Source organism: Canis lupus, chromosome 21 (genome assembly GCF_011100685.1).
Source record: "Canis lupus familiaris isolate Mischka breed German Shepherd chromosome 21, alternate assembly UU_Cfam_GSD_1.0, whole genome shotgun sequence".
Lineage (NCBI taxonomy): Eukaryota > Metazoa > Chordata > Mammalia > Carnivora > Canidae > Canis > Canis lupus.
This window is the reverse complement of record NC_049242.1, coordinates 32,104,058-32,129,582: the sequence shown is the minus strand read 5'-3', so window position 1 is coordinate 32,129,582 and position 25,525 is coordinate 32,104,058. Positions and strand designations below refer to the sequence as shown.

The window sequence follows — 25,525 nt, the reverse complement described above, 5'->3', positions numbered from 1 at the left end:
CTCTGTAAAACCAGTGTGCAAAGAAGGCTTTCTGGTCTGGAGTCAGGTGAAGATAAACTGGTGTGGGGTTGGGCTCTGGGCACAACCAATGATGGTGAGTCACACACACACACAACCAACTTCTACCCAGAGTATTCACTTCCTAGTTTCCGCATGAGCTCTAGAGTAGGTTTTCCCCCCACCCAGCAGTAAACTCATGTAAGATGGATTCATTTACAAAAGGTAGGCTAGATTTATTTAGAGTCACAAGCAGTTGACTGACTCAGTGTGACTCAAACCACAAGTAAACCATTCTACTTCACTCCATTCTGAGTCCTAGGGTGGCCCAAGACTGGCAGGAGTACTGCGTGGGACCCATTCACAGGTTTACAAGTTTCTCATTGAGGGCAATCTGTGACTGCGTGAGATTGGCCAGGTAGGTCACCATCAGCAGGTCCTGGAAGAGGAAGAAGCCACAATGAGTGAGGGGTTGGGCAAAGGGAGAAGAAAGTCTGGTGTTGGCCAGCTCCATGGTGAACAAGTGGGTATAAATGACAGCTTAGGAAAAGGCTATGCAAGAGTTGAAGGTGGAAGATAAGAAGGAAACGTTTGAGAACACCTTTTCATCTCTACTGATATACTAATAAACTTGGGGTGCTTTAGCCAAGATCCCAGGGGTAGAATATGGAGGCGGGGGGCTGCCTATGAACTCAGAGGGAGAAGAAGAAATTGCATTGTCATTAGCTTCTGGACTTAGCATTTCTATCAACTATGAATCTAGATAACAAGTCACAGTAGTATCCATAGCACCTGAGATAATGGAATCAAGGAAGGGAAAGCGGGGGCATCTCCAAGCACATGTACTATCTCTTCCTTTCTCCCAACCTGGACTGCAAGGGGCCAAAGGCAAAGCCCCTCCTCCCTTTGTTCCCTTCTGGGTCATCTCCCCCAACTCCCTTTATATTTGTGTGCATGAGCTGAGGTGGGGGAAGACGTAAGCTCCCAGAAGCCCAGGAAAGGCACTCACATTGATGTTGCTGTTGAGCATGGTCTCAAAGTCATCGGGAACTATCTTGGGTACTTGGTTAACCAGACTCATCAAGAAGCGGCCCACAGTATTGTCAGCTGACACCTTTCCAGACTGAGCACCAAACAAAGATTCAATGAGGCACAGTTAATTCTCACCACCACCGAGGACTGCCATATCACCAGCATACCTCTCAGTGATCCCAGAGTGGAGATCTATGCCCTCCTCCTTTCTTTCCTTCCCCCTCCTCACCAGCACATCCTCTGCATACTGCAACACCGTGCTTAGGGCATCTTGGATGCGAGCCGATGCCCCTCCTACTTGCTGCAAGTCGCTTGAGAGTCCAATCACCCGGTTAGGGCTAAAACAGGTCTTCATGATCAGGTCAACTGTGAGAGTGGGATGGGGGATATAAGAGGCACAGAGATTTTAGTCATCCCATCAGGAAAGAGATGATTTCTAACAATTCTGCTAACTCTTTCACCCTCCTCTGGACATAGTCAATTTCTCTAAACTCCTCTGCTCTGCCTTTATTAGCTTTTCTTCCTCCTGCCAAAGCTCAACTTCTGCACCCAGTATGCTAATCACTGGTTTTGCTCTTATACGAATGGCCACACAGCCTCTGGTGCTGAAAATTTCCCACCTCAAATAATTCCACAAATAATTCCTGGAAGCCCATTTATAAAGGAGAACAACTGTGATTTGAATCACAAACCTTATCAATGGTTCACAAACCAATCAATGGTTCCTTTTCAACCCACCCAAGGCCCTCCACTCATTAGAGTGGCAATCCCCTCCCCTGAAAAATGCCAGACCTCAAAAGAGGGTATGGGAAGGTTACTCACCTCCAATACGTTCAGTGTCATAATACGCATATTTCACTGTTAGAGGTGTGAACATCACCCCCATGGTCCTCCCAGGGACACCCATTAAAGTGCTGGGGAGAGAGAAGTCAAGGTAAACAAATAGCCTTGGGAGAGAGCTTCCTAATCTAGGCTGGAAAAGCAATTATACTAAGAGAATGGGTTCCACGGTTCTGAGGTAAGAAGGCTGGAACCATCTGAACCCCAGAGGTCTCATGAGAACAAGTCATTTTTTCCTTTAGCTCATTCCACACACTAAACCCTGGCCTGTGAGAGAGGACTCAGCATTCAGACCTGACCTGGCCCTTTAGAGGACTGCTTCACTCACTGTGCAATTTCAGTGATGAAACAAGACACTGGATTTCCCCATGAAGCTGGCTGCCCAGATATCCAGCCCCATTGAGAGAAGAAACAAGGAAGATCTTCTATGAGACTGAGCCTTTCGTCAGCACTGAAAAAAAAGCCAACTGACTCCAGTCTGCCCAAGACGAGACTGGGTGCTGTAAGTGATCTTACTAAAGGTGACTGTCTTTACTACGTCAACTCTATTTTTTTCAACTGGACCATGAAGAGTCTGAAATATCTGGAAAAACTAAGAAATCAGGCGATGACTAAAGCTTAGTGGTACACCAGCTAGCCCATAAGCACGTGACATCCACCACCATTATCTCACGGCATCAAGACTAACTGGTTACATCACGTCACACAAGGAAACAGCACAAAGTCAAACTATAAGACAGGCACCAACAAATGCCTTCACTCTAACCGGAAAAGATAATCCTTCCAACTCCTCTAGCAGCCCCTTCTGTAGCATGCCACTTGAGCCTTTCCCAACTTCCCCCATTGGCTGGTATTTTAACTGCCTGCAAACTCAGCGTCAAAACTATGTTATTGTTGTCAAAAATGCACTTAACTCTGGGGTAACAGATGTATTAAAAAAAGAACAGTCACCCTTTAATTTGTACTACCCTAAGTCCTGTGTTCAGTTCTCGGGATAATGGCAAACTAAAGGGTGACTCGGAAAAACAGTGAATGTGGTGAAGGATTGTGACCAAAATACCGAGTAGGATCAGCTATAGGAGGTGTGAAGAGTTAGCTTATAGAAAAGATGACACGAAAAACATGAGAGTTTGTGCAAATACCTAAAGGGCTGTCATTTGAAATTGGTTAAGAGCAATAAGTAGAAATCTAGGGTACACCAGGTATCAGTGAGTGGATATTTCAGAAATAGATTTTGTTTCTGAGTAAAATCTTTCTAATGGTAACTGTTGAGAGTGAGGAATGGGCCTTCTTAGGAGGCAGTGAATTATATACTGAAGAATTAAACCTGCTTTGGTTGGTGGTGGGTGTCATCCACGCATGGTATGAACTAGATAGATAGCCTTTTATGCTCTTGTGTCCCAAAACACTGGTCACCTGACATAGGCCTTGATGCTCATGCGGCCATTCTGGAGGCTGGTGTCCACAGTGAGGTGAATGGGGTTGGGGGCTTCTCGGCTGTAGTACTCATGGATCAGCACAGAGTGCTCTGTAATGTCATGGCCTGTAGCATACCTGGAAAAAGGAATACAGTGTGGATTCATGTCTAAATGTGACATTAAGACCAAACACAATGATGACATGGGTGTCTCTAGGTACCTGACACTCTTGTAGTAGTGTCACCTCCAGTGACACCCCAAATGCAAAAAGAATACACTGAAAACTGTATCAAATCAAATCAAAGGCTGACTGTCAGAGCTCTTGAAACATTGCAAGTCACCAGCAAGCCAAAAATACTTGCTCAGTAAAAGCTACATTTCAAAGTAAATATGCTTGGCCTCATGAGATCAGAATTACCAGCAAAACACACTAAATTCATAGATCCTGAGGTGATACACTTTCAATATTGTCTCCAAAAGAGAGTATAATATCTAGACTGGTGGCAAAAAATCTTGGCAATCACCAAAACTTCCCATTCACTCCACTCCAACTTACCAGCCCAAGATGAGCTCATTTGGAGAGACTTTCTTGTGCAATTCATACATGTTCTTAGCGAATTCCATGTCAACAGCCACCTAGGAAGGAAGGCAGAAAAGGAAGCTAAGAAGCCAGAAGTTCAGAGAAAAAATATGGAAGAAAAGGACAAGGGGCCAACCTCCGCAGAGGCCCAGCAAATATGTACACAGAAAAAAAGCTCTTCCAACTGTAGGACTTCTAGTTAGGAGCACAATATATTGTGCAAGAGGAGCCTTGAGGAAAGCCTAACAAAAGAACAGCTATAGATGACATACTGGCAGCTCAAGCTCCTACTCACCTCATCTTCTGACTCATTGTGTGGCACTGAAAAGCAGTTAGTGACCTCCACTGAATGCTTGTCAACGGTTCCTGTGAGAGAGAATTGTCCACATGTTATAAAACCCTAGAGCTCTCAACAGCCTCCGACCACTTTCCAAATGCTGTCAGAGGCTTCCTTGAAGACAATGAACAAAAAATTGAACTCATACGCTCCAAGTTCAGCCATGTGCATCAATGGAACCAGGATCCTCCAGAGAACTGAAGCTCTGAAGTGCCTGTTTTCCTTTAACCATCAATAAACAAGGTCTATTCTTCCTTTACAAGCTCTTCTGCCTACCTGGTCTTTCCTGCTACCAGCCCTGCTCTGGATCTTCACTCTGTGAACATCATTTTTCAGCCACTAGACTTTCTCTTATAATTCATTCTGCAGAATACTTGGAAAATTCTGACAATGTCTACATAGGCCACCCAAACAGAAGCCTAGCCTCAGAGTACAATCTTAGGGAGCTTCACCTTTACCTCCCTTCAGTCATCTAGTCCAATGGTCATGTCCTTAACCCCATCATCATCCAGAAACCTTCTACCTGTGAACTGTAAACATCAGTATCAGTCTTTTACCACAAATTTCTGTTCTAGTTCTGATACCTTTACTCCCACTTAGTTTGTTTCTTGACCTAAGACTGCTAGTCCCTTGAGTTCTCCATGTTTTTCTAATCTACTGGCACCACCCATACCAGGCTTCAAGCACTTCCCCCTCCTCCACAGACCACAATGCTGCCACCCATGTGTCTGTTTAATTCCACTTCACTATGGTTTCTGCTCCCTTTGCTAAAACTATGTCTTCAAACCCAGCGGATAAATATGCTTATTTGACCTCTAAACAGGAATTCAATAAACTTGACCATTTCACACTTCTGAAGCAGTTTTAAGTCTTCTGCATTTCCATGCCACAATATCCTTCAGTTAAAGCATTTATCACATTGTATTCTAATTATTTGCATATATCTTCATCTTGAATTTAAGGTTAGAACAGAAGTTATTTTATCAAACTTTGAATTCAAAATATGTAACAGTTTTATGGTATTTAAACAGTACCAGTCATTTCATTTAACCAAATTAAATGTTTCATGAATTAACATCTGAGAATATTCAGAAGCTCCTCGTGAGCAGTCTGTGTTTAATTCTTCAGTGAAGTACTGTCTCTATAACACTGAGCATTATACCATTATCCCAGTCTGGAAGAGGATCTGAAGAGCTAGACTAGTTGGTCTAACTAGAGTCACTAGAGTATCTGGGGGCTCTGAGCATTCTCCCTGGGTTTCTTTAAATAGCTCCAGTGGATTTGGAAAATTTGGCAGTGCAGCTCAAAGAGTAAATAGATTAGTATTCGTCAAGTGCCAACCTTTGTTGCAAAAATCATTTATTTCAGAAGCTCAAAGCAGGACACATTTACAGAATGCTACTATACTTTGGAGGTTAAGAATGGAGGTGAGGGTGGTAATGTGAGACAAAGAACTGACACTTAACACTTTTCCTGGGAACCCAGGAAATGAGTGAAACTTAAATGAGAGAGAGCAGGGAAGACATTTATGTCAAACAGAATACAAAGGCTTGGTTTGAGAAAAACCTTGATGTTTGGAAGATAATGGATCAACTGAAGGTTCTGTGAAATGCTAAATCTTCAAAGAGAGGGCAAATGTGTGTGTGTTGCAAGGCAGGGATTGGGGGTGTGGGGGTAGCCCTGATGTGGTGGAAGACTGCAGTCAACCGCGGTTTTGTACCTAATGGTCTGCCAGCAGTGAGATGCTTTTGGTGATAGTTTAGTTTCTGCAAAGACTAAGTCTAAGTGCCCCGAAAGAACTAGACTTCAGGTAATTTGTCTCAAGGCACATGTTTTTTTTTTTTTTTTTTTTTTTTTTTTTTTTAAGATTTTATTTATCTATTCATGAAAGACACACACAGAGAGAAAGAGAGAGGCAGAGACACAGGCAGAGAGAGAAGCAGGCTCCATACAGGGAGCCCGATGTGGGACTTGATCCTGGGACTCCAGGATCATGCCCTGGGCCAAAGGCAGGCACCCAGCCACTGAGCCACCCAGGAATCCCAAGGCACATGGTTAATATTTGGTGCAATCTACCGTCAAATCTTGTCCCCTTTGCAATTCAGTTGTCTTCTATGCTAGAAAGACTATTACATACATATTCAAGAATAAGAGAAATGACAAACGAGGCTAGAGTCCATTTACAAAGGGATCTAAAATTGGTGACAAGGATGGAAGGAAAAGGACTTTGATGGGATCAGCAGTTCCCAAGAGAAAAGGGCATTATTATCAGTAATCCCTATTTAGCTTCTCAGCTTTACAAATTAACATATCAGGGAGATTAAAAAACATAAGATCAGGATTAAATGTTTAGAAAAGCAGAATATCATTAAAAACCTAAATAGGTTTCTGCCAAACTTGTTGAAAGGGATGTCTTTTTACAGAAGTCCCTACTTCTTTACCAACTGGTTTAAAACGTCCTCGTAAACACCTGGAAAATAAGGACATTTAGACCGTGGAAGGGGGTGGAAGGCGGCGGGGGGGGTGGGGGGCAGCGTTTAGTCGAACGTTTAGTCAAACGTTTCTGACTTCCTCGTCGGCATCTGAACTCATTTTTGGCAGTCTGGGACTAATCACACTTGACCTCAAATGCTAGCGGGGAGATTAAAAATAAAACATAAAACCAGGGGCAGCCCGGGTGGCCCAGCGGTTTGGCACCGCCTTCAGCCCAGGGCGTGATCCTGGGGACCCGGGATCGATCATTCGGCACACGATACTTATTCAGTAACGCACTACGGCTTACGTATTCTGTGTCGACCAAAGTGACAGCAACCTGGCAGGAAAGTGCGAGTTCCTTCAAGGAGGGAAGTCGCGGCAGAAAGACGGGATGCAGAAATAGGTCAAGAGGTCAATGGGATAAACGGGAGGCGAGAGGGTCAATGCGGTTTGACCACTCACCCAGCAGGGTCCCGATAACTCGGGCAGCGCCCTCGTTGCGTCGCTCGTAGCTGTCCACGATGGAAGCCAAAATGACCGGGTGCAGCCGGACCACGCGGCCCCCGGGGAAGGGGCCTGGGAGAGCAGGACCCGGCAGTGACTGCGCCGGAGTCTGCGCTGGGGCTGGCGTAGACGCCGGGGTCTGGCCCGGAGCCGCAGTCGTGGCCGCCGCAGTCCCCGGGTCTGAGGCAGAGGCTGGAGCCGGCGTTGGAGCTGGGACCGGCGCTGGAGCCGGAGCCGGCGCTGGCGCTGAAGCTGGGGTTGCGGCCGGGGCTGAGACCGAGGTTGGGGCCGCGGCCGGGGCGGAGGCTGGGGCTGGGGTGGCGGCAGGAGCACTCGCCGGGGCTGCCGGTGTGGCCATCTTGTCGAGAGAGAAGGAGCCGGGAGCGGAAGGGAGGGAGTTGAAAAGTAGTAGAACACGATAGGCTGAAGATGCACCACGTGAACGAGATCTTTATGCCGATTGGCTACCGGTAATGCTTCTCACGGCACAGTTTCCGGCTCTGAGTTTGTGCTCTTTGATTTCAGACCGATGAGCACTCAAGTGAGGACGGAGCTGAATAGTTCCGGACAAACTTGAGACGGCGATGAGAGAAGAAACCGCTCCGACTGCTCAGCGGCCGCCAGGTGGACCCAGAGTTTCCAGACTTCAAAGGGGTAGTGGACGATAAAGTGCGTTTTAAAGGCACTTCTTCACCGCGTCAGAAGGTGTGGGTGCGGCGGCTTCTTCAGTCACCAGTGTGAATAGGTGCCAGGCGCTGTGTTAGGCCCTCGGAATGTAGATCAGAGGACAGAACAAGGATCGTTGTCCTCAAAAATGCCCAATATCTAGCGGAGAGAGACAAAAGGGTATATAGTATGTTACAGGGTGATGGATGCTATGAAAAAGGAAAAACGAGCGGGGAATAAGGGAGAATCAGAAGGTAGGGTGGGTAACAATGAGAGCGTGAGATCTGAGTGGATTGAAGGAGGCAAGGGAGGGGGCTGTTTTTTTAAAAAAATATTTAATTTATTTGAGAGTGAGCATGAGTGGGGTGAGGGGCAGAGGGAGAAGCAGACTCCCTGCTGAGCAAGGAGCCCCGTGCGAGGGCTGAGATCGTGACCTGAGTCGAAGGCAGATGCTCAACCGCTGAGCCACCCAGGTGCCCGTGGAGCAGGTGTTTTTTTTTTTTTTTTTTTTTGAAAAGGTCCTAAGTTCAATTTTGGAGGTGTCACCCTCATTAGACATCCCAGCAGAATTGTTGAGTGGTCAGGTGGAGATGCTAGTCTGTGCTTTGGGAGAGGGTTTCAAGGAGTAACCCTCTGTAAAGCTCTTAGCATGTGCCTGATACATAGAAGTTATTATTATTATTAAATATTTTATATATTGATTCATGAGAGACACAGAGAGGCAGAGACATAGGCAGAGGGAGAAGGAGGCTCCCTGCAGGGAGTCCTATGTGGGACTCAGTCCCAGGACCCTGGGATCACCACCTGAGCCGAAGGCAGATGCTCAACCCCTGAGCCACACAGGTGCCCCTACAGCCGTTACTATTATTAAGCGGAAGCTATTACCACCGCTATGCAATGGAAAAGAGCTCTGATTCTAACATTGTGTGTAACTTTGGGCAATCTATAATTTTTTCGGAGTCTCAGTTTCCTTCTTGGTACAGTGGGAGTGGTCATATCTACCTGCCAGGAAACCAATCAACTCCTTTTAATTAGATCAAGTCCTGGCATCCAATTGGCAAGTCCAAACTGGGTGAGGTTGGACTTCCTAGCCCTGACCCTTATGTCCAAGAACTGCCTTCTCTTTGGAGCTACCTTCCATAATTAGAATTCACATGATCCAGCTCCCCTGTCAATGTTCTGGGCAGATATACCTTCTTTTAGTCCGCACTTCTACCCCCGCAACACAGTTGAACAGTCTATTGGAGGAGGATTGAAAAGGACCTCAGATTTGGTAACCCGGATCATTACCAACCTTCGCAGAGCAGTGTCCGTGGAACTGCGGGGGGGGGGGGGGTGTGCGCCTGGAGGATCAGAATTCAGGTGTGAGAGTGGTCAGTTTGAACTGATGGCAGTGAGTGCTGGCTAATGTTTCAAGAGAGTTGGTGGGAAGGAGAGGAGACCTTTAAGGCAGTAGCAGGGGGAACAGTAGGATGAGAAAGGCACAATTTAGGCTGGGAAGGTTTTAAGTATTTTTAAACTAAGGGTAAGGATCTAGAGGAAAGAGATTGAAGACACATGTGGGAAGGAGAACCATCCAATGAAATGGGGGAAGACAGATGAAAGAGATGGTCTTGCACAGGATGAGGGACATGCTAGAGAGGCTGCCCTAGGCTATGGCCTCCCTTGTGGGTGCCTAGTGGGAGTCTGCCTTAGCAAGAGCTGATCCCTTGAGATCATTCTGTGGGAAGAAGGCCAGAGGAGAGCTGCCTCTGCTGGAGAGGTGTTGCTGCCCCAAACTGACCATGCATGCCCTTGGGACCGCCTATCTCCGTATTTGAGTTGAGTGTGAATACTTCACCACCAAGAACTTTGCCTTTACATTAATGGCCTGAAGACCTGTCTCTCTGGCAGGAAAAGAAAAAGAAGTGGATGAAGAATCAGAGACACTTTGAATTGGGGAATGATAAGGGAAGTTGCAGGACCTAGGAATGCTGACCAGCCAGGACAAGGAAGTACATACACATCCAGGATGTTGGCTTTTCAGTCATTGCCTGAGGGATCCAGGCAGGCTGAATGCTATAAACAGACACTCTCGGGCACCTGCCTTCAGCTCAGGTCATGATCCCAGAGTTCTCAGGCTCCTTTCTCAGCAAGGAGTCTGCTTTTCCCTCTGCTCAACCCCTTCTCTCTCTCTCAAATAAATAGATACAATCTTAAAAAAAAAAACCCAAACACCAGACACTCTGAGACCCTAAGTTCATCAAAAAAGGGCAGAAAGCATGGGGAGAAAGAAAATGGGTTATTCCCTTAAATATAGGAAATGTATTGTGTATACATGATACATTTATATATATATATGGGATTATATATATATGGGATTATATATATATATGGGGTTATATATATATATATATATATATATATATATATATATATATATATATATATATGATTGGCTCACAAGATTATGGGGGCTGAGAAGTCCCAAGATATTTAGTCAGAAGCTGGAGACCCAAGAGGGCCAATATGTAGTTCTAGTCCAAAAGCAGGCAGACTCAAGACCCAAGAAGAACCTATGTTTCACTTTGGGTCTGAAGGCTAGAAAAGCCCAGTGTCCTGCTCAAGGAGTCAGGCAGGTGAGGTTCCCTCTTACTCCGGGTGGGGACGAGCTCTTTGTTCCATGTAGGCCTTCAACTGATTGGATGAGGCCCACCCACATTAGGGCTGGCACTCTGCTTTATTCAGTCTATCAATTTAAATGTTAAACTTATCCAAAAGCACCCTCACAGATACACCTAGAATAATGTTTGACCAAATATCCGAAGATCCTGTGCCCTAGTCAAATTGACACATAAAATTCACCATCACACCTGGGATCCTGGCTATCCTAAGCAGTATGCTTGACAGTCCTTCCTGAAAAATCAAAGGTCATAGCTGCAGGCTCATGTTAAAATTGGGGCCTGTAGCTTGATAAACGCTTCCCACCTCTTCAATGACAGCTGGAGTGAAGGGAGCTCTGACTATAGCTCCAACTATGGGAGGGCCACAAGAGGGAGCCCTAGGCTCTCTCAGGGCTGCAAGTGTGACTTGGGACTTCTTGGTGGGGCAGGGCTGTGTGGGAACCATACCTGGGTGGCCAACCACCTGTCCTTCTGCAGACTGGACCCACATAGGCGAGGGCTTGCAGGCTGCCTCCCACTGTTTGTCTCTGCTCATTGCCAGCAGGTTTCAGGAAATTGTGAACTTTATCCAGGCTCCACTAGTGCCAGGACACTCCTCTGCTATGCTGGAATTTGCAAGGAAGGCCCACTGCCTGAAAGCCCTTTAGGACTGGGTGGTGAGGAGCAGCTGCCACACAGTTTAAAAGCAACAGAATAAAAATAAATAAATAAATAAAAAATAAACAAATAAAAAAAATAAAAGCAACAGAATCAGGACACCTAGATGGCTTAGTGGTTGAGACCCGGGATCGAGTCCCGTGTCGGGCTCCCTGCATGGAGCCTGCTTCTTCCTCTGCCTGTGTCTGTGCCTCTCTCTCTCTGTGTGTCTCTCATAAATGAATGAATAAATAAAATCTTAAAAAGATTTTTTTTTAAAAGATTGTATTCATTCATCAGAGACACAGAGAGAGAGGCAGAAACACAGGCAGAGAGAAAAGCAGGTGTCTTTCAGGGAGCCCGATGCAGGACTCGGGAACATATCCTGAGCAGAAGGCAGATGCTCAACCACTGAGCGCCTCACTCATTATTTTTTAAATAACGTAATGAACAGGACTTATTATCCAAACCAGGAACTAGAATTTGCATTCATTTTTTAACTAATGAACAGAGCCTATAACCCAAACCAAGGATTAGAACATTATCAACAGTACTATTATAAATTAATATTATATATTAGAATACAAATTTATTATAATAGAATGATATACAATACAATTTATTATTATGAAAATTAGAATAACAGATATTATCATTATGAATATTAGAGTATTATAATTCAGTGGTATGCTAGTAAATGTTTGACAACCAGCTCCTTGAAAAAAAATGGCCCTAGTTTTGGCATTGGCCGGTTTCTATAGTATAAATACTCCTACCATGGCCAATTTCAAGCTACTAGAAGTTTAACAACTGGCTCTCAAAATTCCTGAATTTTGGAGCCAGTATGAATTGGCACTAGCACTGCTGCTTTGCATATACCTAGTGCTATCCCCAATATTTCATTGCCCAAGAAATGACTACTTACCTGAATTTTGTGTCCAACATCATTTGCTTAAAAAATTATGGTTTGTTTCAAATATATATGGATGGCTAAATGACATATTATTTCACTCTGCTAGTTTTTGAACTCTATCAATATAGCTATCAGATTTCCCTTGATATGTATATTCTTACATATCTTTTTCCCACTCTTTTCCTTTCAAGCATTTCATATCTTTATATTTTAGGAGTATCTCTTGTAAGCAGCATATACTTGCACACTTAAAAAAAATCCAATCTGACCACCTGTGTCTTTGAATTCACAAGTCTGTTAACATTCTCTGTGTTGACATATTTGGATTAATTTCTAACATTATATATTTTTTGTTTTTATTTGATTGACTTTCCATATTCTTTTTTCACTTATATTTGGCCGTAAAATGAGGTTATTTGACTGAGTGTGTTTTCTTACTGTTTTTGTTTTTCTGCCGGTTAGGAAACAATATTCTTTTAAAAAACATTTTTAATTTAAATTAAATTTAGTTAACATATAGTAGATTATTCGTTTCAGGGTAGAATTTAGTGATTTATCAGTTGCATATTATACCCAGGGCTCATCACATCATGTGCCCTCCTTAATGCCCATCACCCAATTATCCCGTCCCTCCACTCACCTCCTCTCCAGCAACCCTCAGTTTGTTTCCTAGAGTTAAGAGTCTCTAATGATTTGCTTCCCTCTCTGTTTTCATCTTATTTTATTTTGCCTTCCTTTCCCCTGTGATCCTTTGTTTTGTTTCTTAAATTCCACATACGAGTGAAATCATATATTTGTCTTTCTCTGTGTGACTACTTTCACTTAGCATAATACCCTCCAGTTCCCTCCACATTGTTGCAAATGGCAAGATTTCATTCTTTTTGATGGCTGAGTAATGTTCCAATACTTATATATAATATGTATATATATATATATATATACATATATAATGGAATGTATAAACACACATGTATATACCACATCTTCTTTATCCATTCATCTGTTGATGGACATCTGGGATCTTCCCATATTTTGGCTATTGTGGACATTGCTGCTAGGAACCACATATTCTAATTTCAGGATTTTAATGACTACTTTTGATTTTACCATGCATTTTTCTTATTTGTTAATCATTTATCAAAGAAATATTTCCTTATTACACAATATTCATGTTTCATAGTTCAGGAATACAGTTTAGTGACAAACTTCCATGGAACTCAACCCAATCTTTTGCCTTTGCTTTGAGTCCTACCTCAACTCCTTTGCATTCCAATATAATTTTGCGCTCTGAAAGACACCAAGCTTCTTTTCCTCAAAATCTTTCATGGGATTTGTATAGACTTCTTTTCTTGGCTCAGCCACAGCAAACCTAAGAGAAAGTGGAACCCTATAGGGATACAGTGAATGCTCCAACAGGATGAAATCACAGAGGCTTGGCATCTGCCAAAACTATGTATCTGAAGTTTTGTCAAAGCACTGAAAGCCATGATAGTTATTGTCCTCAACATCAACTCCCTTCCTGACTGTTGGAGAGGTGGTGCTCCAGCAGCACACAGGTGTAGAAATTTTTTTTTAATAAAATAATTTTTTATTGGTGTTCAATTTACCAACATACAGAATAACACCCAGTGCTCATCCCGTCAAGTGTAGAAATTACCATGCATTTTTACTCATTTGTTTTGAGTTTAAACAGCTCCACCAATGATACAAGAGCTTTGAAATGCTCTAGCTCTGATATTTCCCATTCTGATTTGTGCATGTGCTTTGCTAGCCTGCCTGTTTTTCTGACTACCATCTTGCTAGCAGTTGCCAAGTTACTGGGGAGGATGCAGGTTTCCTTCTCCTCCAAGGCATGTAAGAGTACTCTTGAGAAAAGACAGCCTCTCCTGGCAGAGATGGATACTTTCAAATGGCCACGAGGGTCCTCTGTTTCATCTGCTTATTCCTGTCTTCTGTGTTTTTTATTTTCTTACTGTTTCCACCCTGTATCTCTGTCTCTTTTGTCTCTGCCCCTTCCCTTTTGGAACTCAATTGCTCCAGTTGCCAGTTCTGTCCACAACCAAGCCAGTGTTACAGGAGGGAGGCCTCATTTCATGTCCTGCCTCCACTCTTCAATTAAAATATGTTTTTTAAAATATCTCATTTCTGTTCCTTCAGGTGTGACTCTCAGTCCCTGACCCATCATCTCCAGACATGGGACCTTCTAGGAGAGGCCGATCTGAGAGCCTTCTCAGCTAATGGACTCTGTTCTCTGTGTCACATGATCTGTGTGGCTGTGTCTCACTCTATTTTCCCATTTTGTCTCTCGGGCTTGGTTCTTTTCTGTCTTGCTTCTGTCTCTAGCCTTAGCTTGGTTAAGGCTCTGGGAGAGACCAATTTCCATTCCTGCCTATTCTCCTGGACTCTGGCAGAAGTCACTGAGCACTGGGCATGAGAGGCCTTGGAGGGGGAGGGAAAGGTGCATAGAAGAGGCTCTAAATTGTTTCCTCATGGCTTCTCCCCATTTTACCTGCCCTCGCACCCCTAGGAGATACTCCTACTCATCCTTCATAGAGAATACAGGGACCACCAGGCATGAGTACCCTCATCTGACCACAAAACCCATGGAACTGCCTTGCTCTGCCAAATGACCCTGTCACTTTCTTTAGGCATGGATGGAAGATGTACCCTCCATCCTCCCATCAAAGGCCAGTCTTTTGACTTTACTTTGAGTCCTACCTCAATCCACAGCCCAATTCTCTCCCCTGGTATTTCTCTCTCTTGTCTGCATTTTTTTTTATTCATGAGAGACACACAGAGAGAGGCAGAGACATAGGCAGAGAAAGAAGCAGGCTCCTTGCAGGGAGCCTGAAGTGGGCCTGGATCCCAGGATTCTGAATCACGACCAAGCTGAAGGCAGACGCTCAACCACTGAGCCACCCAGGTGCCCCTCTTGTCTGCATTTCTAACCCAATTCTTCTGTCAGATGATTTTTGTCAGCATTCAAATCCTTCCCACCCTCTTCCATGTTAAAACAAACAAGATCTTCTCTTGGCCCCACATTTCTCACATCTTCTCAGGACCTCTCAATTGCTTTTGGTGCCAGGTTTCCTGAAAGATATATCTATACACAATATTTTCTTTCTTTCTTTCTTTCTTTCTTTCTTTCTTTCTTTCTTTCTTTCTTTCTTTCTTTCTTTCTTTTCTTTCTTTCTTTCTTTCTTTCTTTCTTTCTTTCTTTCTTTCACGTTGAGGTTTAGTTGATGTACACCACTGTATTAATTTCAGGTTTACAACATTATGATTCAATATGTTTATATTGTGAAATGATCACCACCAATAAATATAAATAAATATAGCAATAAATATAGCTAACATCCACCATCATACATAGTTCCAGAAACTTTTTTGTGATGAGAACTTTTGAGGTTTCCTTTTAATAACTTTCAAATATGCAATACAGTATTACTAGCTCCATTTCTTTACTCTCTATTCTTACTTTGCTAATTTTTATGTTTTTTTGTATATATTTTTTATTGGAGTTCAATTTGCCAACATATAGCATATCACCCAGTGCTCATCCCATCAAGTGCCCCCCTCAGTGCCCATCCCCCAGTCACCCCCATCCCCCGCCCACCTCCCTTTCCACCACCCCTTGTTCGTTTCCCAGAGTTAGGAGTCTTTCATGTTCTGTCTCCCTCTCTGTTATTTCCCACTCATTTTCTCTCCTTTCCCCTTTATTCCCTTTCACTATTTTTTATATTCCCCAAATGAATGAGAACATATAATGTTTGTCCTTCTCTGATTGACTTACTTCACTCAGCATAATACCCTCCAGGTCCATCCACGTTGAAACAAATGGTGGGTATTTGTCATTTCTAATGGCTGAGTAATATTCCATTGTATACATAAACCACATCTTCTGTATCCATTCATCTTTCGATGGACACTGAGGCTCCTTCCACAGTTTGGCTATTGTGGACATTGCTGCTATAAACATCGGGGTGCAGGTGTCCTGGCATTTCACTGCCTCTGTATCTTTGGGGTAAATCCCCAGCAGTGCAATTGCTGGGTCATAGGGCAGATCTATTTTTAACTCTTTGAGGAACCTCCACACAGTTTTCCAGAGTGGCTGCACCAGTTCACATTCCCACCAACAGTGCAAGAGGGTTCCGCTTTCTTCACATCCTCTCCAGCATTTGTTGTTTCCTGTCTTGTTAATTTTCCCCATTCTCACAGGTGTGAGGTGGTATCTCATTTTTTTTTAAGATTTTATTTATTTATTCATGAGAAACAGAGAGAGAGAGAGAGAAAAAGAGAGAGAGAGAGAGAGAGAGAGAGAGGAGACAGAGACACAGGCAGAGGGAGAAGCAGGCTCCAGGCAGGGAGCCTGACGTTGGAGTCCATCCCAGGTCTCCAGGATCAGGCCCTGGGCTGAAGGTGGCGCTAAACCGCTGACCCACCCGGGCTGCCCTCATTGTGGTTTTGATTTGTGTTTTCCTGATGGCAAGTGATGCGGAGCATTTTCTCATGTGCTTGTTGGCCATGTCTATGTCTTCCTCTGTGAAATTTCTGTTCATGTCTTTTGCCCATATGAAAAACCCACAGCAAATATCATTTTCAATGGGGAAACACTGGGAGCCTTTCCCCTAAGATCAGGAACACGACAGGATTGTCCACTCTCACCACTGCTATTCAACATAGTACTAGAAGTCCTAGCCTCAGCAATCAGGCAACAAAAAGAAATAAAAGGCATTCAAATTGGCAAAGAAGAAGTCAAACTCACCCTTTTAGCAGATGGTATGATACTGTACATAGAAAACCCAAAAGACTCCACTCCAAGATTGCTAGAACTCATACAGCAAATCGGCAGTGTGGCAGGATACAAGATCAATGCTCAGAAATCAGTGGCATTTCTATACACTAACAATGAAATGAAGAAAGAAAAATTAAGGATTCAATCCCATTTACAATTGCATCCAAAAGCATAAGATACCTAGGAATAAACCTATCCAAAGAGGTAAAGGATCTATACCCTCAAAACTACAGAACACTTCTGAAAGAAATTCAGGAAGACACAAAGAGATGGAAAAACATTCCTTACTCATGGATTAGAATAATTAACATTGTGAAAATTTCAATGCTGCCCAGGGCAATTTACACATTTAATGCAATCCCTATCAAAGTACCATGGACTTTCTTCAGAGAGTTGGAGCAAATCATCTTAAGATTTGTGTGGAATAAGAAAAGACCCCAAATAGCCAGGGCAATATTGAAAAAGAAAACCAGAGCTGGGGTCATCACAATGCTGGATTTCAGGTTGTACTACAAAGCTGTGGTCATCAAGACAGTGTGGTACTGGCACAAAAACAGACACATAGATCAATGGAACAGAATAGAGAATCCAGAAATGGGCCCTCAACTCTATGGTCAACTAATATTCGACAAAGCAGGAAAGACTATCCACTGGAAAAAGGACAGTCTCTTCAATAAATGGTGCTGGGAAAATTGGACAGCCACATGCAGAAGAATGAAACTAGACCACTCTCTTATACCATACACAAAGATAAACTCAAAATGGATGAAAGATCTAAATGTGAGAAAAGATTCCATCAAAATCCTAGAGGAGAACACAGACAACACTGTTTTCGAACTTGGCCACAGCATCTTCTTGCAAGATACATCTATGAAGGCAAAGGATACAAAAGCAAAAATGAATTATTGGGACTTAGTCAAGATAAAAAACTTCTTTCTGCACAGCAAAAGAAACAGTCAACAAAACTCAAAGACAACCTACAGAATGGGAGAAGATATTTGCAAATGACATATCAGATAAAGGGCTAGTATCCAAGATCTATAAAGAACTTATTAAACTCAACAACAAAGAAACAATCCAATCATGAAAATTTTTATTTTTTTGAAGTAATATATGCTCATAGTTTAAGAGGGCAATTAACATTATAAAACTTACACTCCAAATCCAGTACTTTCCTGGTCCATCTCCTCAAACCCCCACACTACTACCTTTGGTTCTCTTTTTTTTGGAAGCAGCTGCTAATATATATAAATTGTTCCTTCTTGCATCTCTGCACTTCTAAATAATACATGTCTACTGCTACCTTTGACTCATCAATTTTGTGCATTATCTGTGCACTTCCTATGCCAGAACACTCGAGAACATTCCACCACTAGCCTTTTGACATGATTATGTTTTACATTTTAATTAGATCAATATTCAGTGGTTCTGCTATTATTTCTATGCAAACATTATTCATACCTGAGTATTGTAGTTTACTTTTTTTTTTAGATTTTATTTATTTATGCATGAGAAACATAGAGAGAGAGAGAGAGAGGCAGAGACACAGGCAGAGGGAGAAGCAGGCTCCATGCAGGGAGCCTGACGTGGGACTCGATTCCAGGTCTCCAGGATCCCACCCTGGACTGAAGGCGGCGCTAAACCGCTGAGCCACGGGGGGCTGCCCTGTAGTTTACTCTTACATAAACTTCTGTCTTTCTTATTTTTTTTATCCCAGAAGGAGTAATTTCTTTATTTCATTCATTCTTGGTACTTAATGTTAATTTTTCCGTACCTCCTAGTAGCCTCTTGGTAGGGTCGTCCAGAGGGTTTAGTAGCATCAGTTACTCTGTCAGTTCTTCCTTTCCTTTGGAGATGGTCTGAGTGCCCCATTCTCCTCAGTCCTGGCTTCTGTACTGTCACAATGCTCTAGGTCCTCTGATCAGCTGCCTTGAGGGACTTTGCTTTCCTCCTGTTTGGATTCCTGTTTCATGGAGCTTCTGTCTTTCTCCCTTTTCACTTCGATCAAGCACATCCTCCAGTGGTTTCAATAACTTAAAATGGTGCCATGGCTGTGGACATGGTGGTGACAGCACCTCAATTCCTTTGCATCTCAAGTCAAACTTCCCCAGTCTGGCCGTACATCAAGTGGTAGGAGAGCACTGGGATTGCAGAGAAGAAATGAAGGGGCTGTTGGGCTCTTTTATTTTCTTGGAGCCAGAGCAAGTCATCCCTTTGGCCCCTCCTTTGTTTCTCAACTTAATATGTGGAAGAATAAGGTCAAGTTCTCCTCTGGTGAGCAGTACTCATCTACCGACAGATAGAATGTGTGGGTGTTTGTGCTGCTCTGAGGAGGACCAGGAGCACTTCATCTGTTCCAGCCCCACGTGTACCAGGGCCTTTACATATTAAAGGAGAGGTGTCAGGGTTGTCCCACCTGTTTATTTTATTTTATTTTATTTTTATTTTTCAGAGGGAGAGAGCTGGGGGGCAGGAGCAGAAGGAGAGGGAGAGAATGAATCTTAAGCAGGCTCCTCATCCAACACAGATCCCAATCTTATGACCCTGAGATCATGACCTGACCCAAAATCAAGTGTCAGATGCTTAAGCAACCGAACCACCCAGGAACCCCCACTTATCCTTTTAATACCAGCACCACAAAGCAGAAGTGAACTAATGGGTTTGGGTTAAGTGGATCTAGGCTTGGCTTGAGGTCTGTTTGACTAGAAAAAAAAAAATCTGTTTCTACTCAGTCCCAAGGTCATGGCTTAAAATCTGGTGAAGTCATCAGGGAGGTGAGTCATCCCCACCTTACCACCAGCTCTTTGAGTCCAAATGGCCTGAAGCCTAGGCCCCACATCTCCATGGAATCCTATAGTGCCATCTTTTCTTGCTCTTTCCTGAATTAGCTCTGCTAACAGCAGAGATTTTCAGTAAGTCTGAGGCTTTATTCGCTCCTATGTCAACAGGCTTGCTTTTGCAAATGACCCTATGACTTGCACCCATAGTCCATTGTAGTCTAATATTCTCCTAAACTTTTTTATCTGTTTTTGGTGTGTAGTTAAAATGCTGATATTTGAATCTCAGCAATGGTCTCTGTTCCCAAATACCTTCTTCTAACTCTCAGCCATTTTGCTATGGAGATGGATTCCCCATTGGTTATGGATTAGAGCGGATAATTCTGGACTCTGAAAGTTTCTGCCAATATTTGCTTGTCTTCTTCCGAAGACTGCCATTCCACCAACATATTAGTTCTATACTTTCAACACCACTCAAGATCCCCCTCTCCCTTCGCTACTGCTTCATATCTATATCGGTCTCCGGTGTGGGATAGCAGTTAGTCTAACGACCTACTTTCTTCTCCTGTCTTGAATGGTTTTGTCTTGTCACCTTTTTCTGTCCCTATTTACCTAGGTCATAGGCCATGATATAAATCCTGCCTTTTTGCCCACTGGTCCAGCTCTGGAAAACCCATTCTTCTCTGTCAAATTTCTCATCTGGAGCGATCCCCAAGACAATTTCTGTGATGATCAAAAGAGATAACAACTAGTGAGTCCTCAAAGTACAGCTGTTTCTCTTATTACTTGAACTTAACTCCTTATCTTTTTCTTTTAAGGTTTTATTTACTTATTCATGAGAGAGAGGCAGAAGACACAGGCAGAGGGAGAAGCAGACTCCATGCAGGGAGCCCAATGTGGGACTCGATCCCGGGTCTCCAGGATCACACCCTGGGTTAAAGGCGCTAAACCGCTGAGCCACCCGGGCTGCCTTTAACTCCTTATCTGAATTAGAAGATTTCCAGCTTTGAAATTCTGTGTGAAGCCAAGGGGCTGATGAGTATAGAGTTTCTACCTTCTTGCCATTCCTCAGCAGTCCCAGTAAATATTCTGTATAGGTTCACAAAGTCAGAGAGAGGCTCACTTGTAAAATGTAAAAAAAAAAAAAAAGTGTCTATATGTAACCCAAACTGCCTTAAGCAGCCACTTAGGGCCTGATAAACCGTGGTGTGAGCAAGAGGAGGGTGGAGGAGAGAGATGGAGAGATACAATCTACACACCCACACACCTTCCTTCTCATTTGCTGGCACAGACACACATCAGCCAGTGGACAAAGGGGCACAGTGGGGAATGCATAGGAAAGCTCCTTGCTGTCTCACCTGCTCGCCTTTCTTGGAACTTCGCGCATCTCTCATCTCTCCTTGGCCTGCGCTCAGCAGCTTGCTAAGTAAAGCAGGCGGCTGAGGTGCCTGCAGGCTGCTCTTCCCTCAGCACCCGCCTCTCTTCCCTGCTCTCCTGCTTCTCCAGATCACGGGTCTGAACTCAACCCTTCACCCCAACACCATGGCCCTGACTCGCAACCCCCGGGAGGCATTGCTCTGGGCCTTGAGTGACCTTGAGGAGAAAAACTTCAAGCTATTCAAGTTTCACTTACGGGACCGAAGCCTGCTTGAGGGGCGGCTGCAGCTGGCGCGTGGGGAACTGGAGGGCCTGAGCCCGGTGGACCTGGCTTCTCGGCTGATTTCACTCTATGGAGCACTGGAGGCTGTGAAGGTGGTGGTCAGGGTTCTGAGGGTCATGAACCTGTTGGAACCAGTGGACCAGCTCAGCCACATTTGTCTGAACGGTGAGTGGAGCCAGGGATGAGGGGAGGTCAGGGTGGCACCAGGACTCTCCCACCCCCGTGACATTTCCAGAGACTCCCATAGCCCAGAATTTTTGCTGTCTCTCCCTTTTGCCCTCTTTCTGTGCCTGGGAGCACCAGTGCCCAAGGACCTGGTGGTCTCCAGCTAAAGGCTCTGACAAGTGTAGGGACAGGGCCTGAGCCGAGGCATGGAGATTCATAGAAAGACTACATTAGCCATAATGCCCCACCTCCTACTTCCAGTTGTAGTGCCAGAGAAGAGGAGGGTAGCAGAGAGGGCTTAGAGATTGAATGAAGATGGTGTTGGTGAAGGGGTTTCCACTAATCAGCAGGAATGGCCTCAGGGTGTGGGGGTCAGATCTTTCCTTAGCTGCTGTCCCAGCGGGCAGCCCAGACTCCTTTCCACAGAGGACAGCCTGCTCCTGCATCCTGCTCTCTGCTCTCTCAAGGAACAGGGGCATCAATGCTGCCCTAGAGAACAATGTGGGCTTGAAGCCCAGAAGGTCGCCTGTCCTTTCTTGTGGGGTTCCAGGGGAGGTGCCTGTGCTCCCTCCAGGGGCCCCTCTTATACCCAAGAGCTCTTCTGACCTATAATCATAGCTTCAGCTCAGGAGCTGGTTTATCCTGAGCACACAGCTTGATCATTACCAAGAACAGGCTCCTGTTACTTATTTCACCATCCCCCAGCTTCCCTTTCCTTTCTCCACTCTGTCCTCACCTTTCTAATGGGGATGTTTCACAGGAGCACTCAGATATTCATACGCACAGACACTTTTGCACATACATGTATTCTTACAAATGCCCATTTGCTGATGCGCACTGATGCACCTTCCTCACACAAAAATACACAAACTTGCGTAAGTGTACTCCCATGAGTGTGCGTGGATACACTCACTCATATCCCACCGATATCCTCACACACATGAAACACACCCTTGCACACTCACATGGATGTGCATATACACACCATGCATGTGTCTGTATGCAGGAACACACCACATGTCCAGGGGTCCTTCCCCTTAAAGCCCAAAATATAAACTTCAAGAGATACAAGTCAGAGAGTATACAAGATGAAACTAGAGAGCAGAGCCTAGAGTTTGAAGGGCCCTCTTTGTCTTTCTTTCTGTCTGACCCACTAACACCCCATGTGTCTGGCTCAGATTATAGAGAAATATATCGAGAGCATGTGCGCTGCTGCCTAGAGGAGAGGCAAGAGGAGTCAATCTGCGGCAGCCACAGTCAACTGCTTCTGGTGGCCACTTCTAGCCCAGGGAGCCCAGAATCATCTGCCTGCCCTGTCTTGGAGCAGGAATTGGACTCTGTCTTGGTGGAGACTCTGTTTGATCCAGGAGAAAAGTCCTACCAAGCCCCACCCACAGTGGTGCTACAGGGGTCCGCTGGAACCGGAAAGACAACACTGGCCAGAAAAATGGTGCTGGACTGGGCCACTGGTACCCTGTACCCAGGCCGGTTTGATTATGTCTTTTATGTCAGCTGCAGAGAAGTGGTCCTGTTGCAGGAGGGCGTACTGGACCAGCTTCTCTTCTGGTGTTGTGGGGACAACCAAGCACCTGTCAGAGAGATGCTGAGGGAGGCTGAGCGACTGCTGTTCATCCTGGATGGCTTTGATGAACTGCAGAGACCCTTTGTAAGGGGCTTGAAGAGTCTGAGGCTGAGCCCCATGGAGAAAGTGCTGCACTGTCTAATTAGAAGAGAAGTGCTTTCCACATGTTCACTTCTTATCACCACCCGGCCCTTGGCTTTGCAGAATTTGAATCCCTTGCTGAAACAATCACACCATATTCACATCCTTGGCTTCTCTGAGGATGAGCGGAGGAGGTATTTCAGCTCCTATTTCATGGATGAAGAGCAAGCCAGAAATGCCTTTGACATTGTACGAGGAAATGACGTTCTCTACAAATCATGTCAAATTCCAGGCATTTGCTGGGTGATCTGCTCCTGGATCAAGGAGCAGATGGAGAAGGGCAGAGAGATCTCAGAGACTCCCAGTAATGGCACAGACATCTTCATGGCCTATGTCTCCACCTTCCTGCCCCCCAGTGACAATGAAGGCTGCTCCAAGCTTACTCGGCACAGGGTCCTGAAAGGTCTGTGCTCCTTAGCAGCTGAGGGGATCCAGCACCAGAGGTTCATGTTTGAAGAAGCTGACCTCAGGAAGCACAATTTAGATGGGACCAGACTTGCTGCTTTTCTGAGTAGCATGGATTACCAAGAGGGACTTGACATCAAGAAGTTCTATATCTTTCGCCACATTAGCTTCCAGGAGTTTTTTCATGCCATGTCCTACCTGGTGAAAGAGGACCAGAGTCAGCTGGGGAAAGAGTCCCGCAAAGAAGTGAAGAGGATTCTGGATGAAGAAAGGCAGGCAGAGAATGAGGAGATGACTCTCAGTATGCATTTTTTATTGGACATATTGAAAAAAGAGACCTCCTCGAACTTCGAGCTAAAGTTCTCCCTCAAAATTTCTCCCTTGGTAAAGCAGGATCTGAAGCATTTTAAAGAACAAATGAAATCTATAAAGCATAAAGGGGCCTGGGATTTGGAATTCTCCCTAAATCAGTCTAAAATAAGGAATCTGGTAAAAGGTGTTCAGATAAGTGATGTATCGCTTAAGATGCAACTTTCAAATAAAAAGAAACCCCATGACAGGAACTCATTTTCTGTCAAAACCAGCTTGATTAATAGATGGAAAGAGAAGGAAAAATGTCCTTTTGTGGACGAAGATAATATAGAAAAGACACAAATGGAGGCTTCTAATGGAAAAGGCAGAAAAATGGAGAAACAAGAGATGCTGAGGGTAGGAGCAGTAGGACGGGAAGTGGAGGAATGGGACAGTAGAGCTGAAGGGTCAGGAAGGTTGGAGCGTCAGGGACAGGAAGATGGGGGAAGACAGAGTGTAAAAAAAATGGAGAGATGAGAGATTAGACTAATAGGTACTGGAAAGAGTGGAAGGGCAGAAGAGCAAGTAGAAAAGAAAATTAGATAATACAGGATCAGAAAACTTGGAATATAGGACATAGGGAAAGGCCATGTGGACTGAGTCCCTAGGAACAATCACATTTACCATCAGTGGCTCAAATTCAGTTATTTAGCATCTCTTCCTCCTACAGAAGCTGCTTATAACCTCCTCTACTGTGGAATTTAATGTTAATGTTTATATTAGTGACCAAACATGTGATTGGTAAACTATGGATTGTCCTCATTCAGTAAGATTGGATAATGTGAAGCATATTAATATCAACATTTAAAAGAAATATTGTACTGGGTTATAAGGGAATATCCCCTTGACTCTGTTTTGTGATCAATTGCTGCTTAAATAAATAGTAGCTTCCCATCTTTCTAGAAACTTCTAGAATTTCTGTGTTGGAAATGAACCATGTCTGTCACAGACCTTTGGTCTTAAAGTCTACTGTGATTTGACCTAGTTCTGTACTAATACCATGTCACTCGTCCCCAGTGATGCCATTACCTCCCTTTTCTTTTTGGAAAGACCAGCCAGTTCCCAGAGATAAGTCATAATCCCTTTTTTTCTGCTCTGGCTCATTCTGTATAGACAAGAAGAGTTCAAAGGAATTTTAAATATAGGTGGGGTCAGTTCCTGACTCTCGTTTCACAGATGAGGAAATTGAAGTTCATTTAGGAGACCCATCAATTTCTGGGGTTCCAATGTTCATAGCAGTAATGTGCACAATAGCCAATATATGGAAGGAGCCATGATATCCTTCAACAGATGAGTTGATAAAGAAGATGTGAGGTATATATATAATAGAAAATATTAGCCATCAGAAAGGATGAATACCTACCATTTGCTTCAGTGTGGATGGAACTGGAGAGTATTATGCTGAGTGAATTAAGTCAATTGGAGAAGGACAATCATCATATGGTTTCACTTATATGTGGAATATAAGAAATAGTGAAAGGGACAATGAGGGAAAGGAGGGAAACTGAGTGGGAAAAAATTAGAGAGGAAGACAAACCATGAGAGACTCCTAACTCTGGGAAACAAACAAAGGGTCGCAAAAGGGGAG

General features: G+C 44.1%; 2 protein-coding genes across 5 annotated transcripts; one reads left to right on the top strand and one right to left on the bottom strand.

Moving 5' to 3' along the window:
* Positions 1-208: 208 nt before the first annotated feature.
* Positions 209-7,565, bottom strand: EIF3F (eukaryotic translation initiation factor 3 subunit F). The gene is made up of 8 exons (XM_038568954.1): positions 7,142-7,565; positions 4,163-4,233; positions 3,844-3,923; positions 3,286-3,423; positions 1,852-1,943; positions 1,259-1,395; positions 1,007-1,120; positions 209-436 (listed from the first exon to the last, which is right to left on the bottom strand). Exons 1-8 carry the CDS (start codon positions 7,539-7,541, stop codon positions 359-361), a joined length of 1,110 nt encoding a protein of 369 aa, XP_038424882.1. The 5' UTR covers positions 7,542-7,565; the 3' UTR covers positions 209-358.
* Positions 7,566-7,666: 101 nt separating this feature from the next.
* Positions 7,667-25,245, top strand: NLRP10 (NLR family pyrin domain containing 10). 4 transcript variants are annotated; one of them, XM_038568951.1, is made up of 4 exons: positions 7,667-7,888; positions 20,250-20,384; positions 21,140-21,458; positions 22,637-25,245. In XM_038568951.1, the coding sequence occupies exons 3-4, from the start codon at positions 21,176-21,178 to the stop codon at positions 24,412-24,414; spliced, it is 2,061 nt and encodes a 686-aa protein (XP_038424879.1). In that variant the 5' UTR covers positions 7,667-7,888; positions 20,250-20,384; positions 21,140-21,175; the 3' UTR covers positions 24,415-25,245. The 4 variants fall into 4 exon arrangements, with proteins under 4 accessions (XP_038424879.1, XP_038424880.1, XP_038424878.1 ...); XM_038568952.1 differs by lacking the exon at positions 20,250-20,384 and having other exon boundaries at positions 7,667-7,852; XM_038568950.1 differs by lacking the exon at positions 20,250-20,384.
* Positions 25,246-25,525: the final 280 nt, after the last annotated feature.

Bases quoted from the DNA above. Each gene is read 5' to 3' on its own strand.
- EIF3F (XM_038568954.1), bottom strand. From the start codon at position 7,541: ATGGCCACACCGGCAGCCCCGGCGAGTGCTCCTGCCGCCACCCCAGCC. The intron at 3,424-3,843 runs GTAAGTTGGAGT...TCCTTTTTCCAG, and splicing joins AATGAGCTCATCTTGGGCTG to GTATGCTACAGGCCATGACA. The intron at 1,121-1,258 runs GTGAGGAGGGGG...TTTGGTGCTCAG, and splicing joins AGTATGCAGAGGATGTGCTG to TCTGGAAAGGTGTCAGCTGA.
- NLRP10 (XM_038568952.1), top strand. From the start codon at position 21,176: ATGGCCCTGACTCGCAACCCCCGGGAGGCATTGCTCTGGGCCTTGAGT. The intron at 21,459-22,636 runs GTGAGTGGAGCC...TGTCTGGCTCAG, and splicing joins CAGCCACATTTGTCTGAACG to ATTATAGAGAAATATATCGA.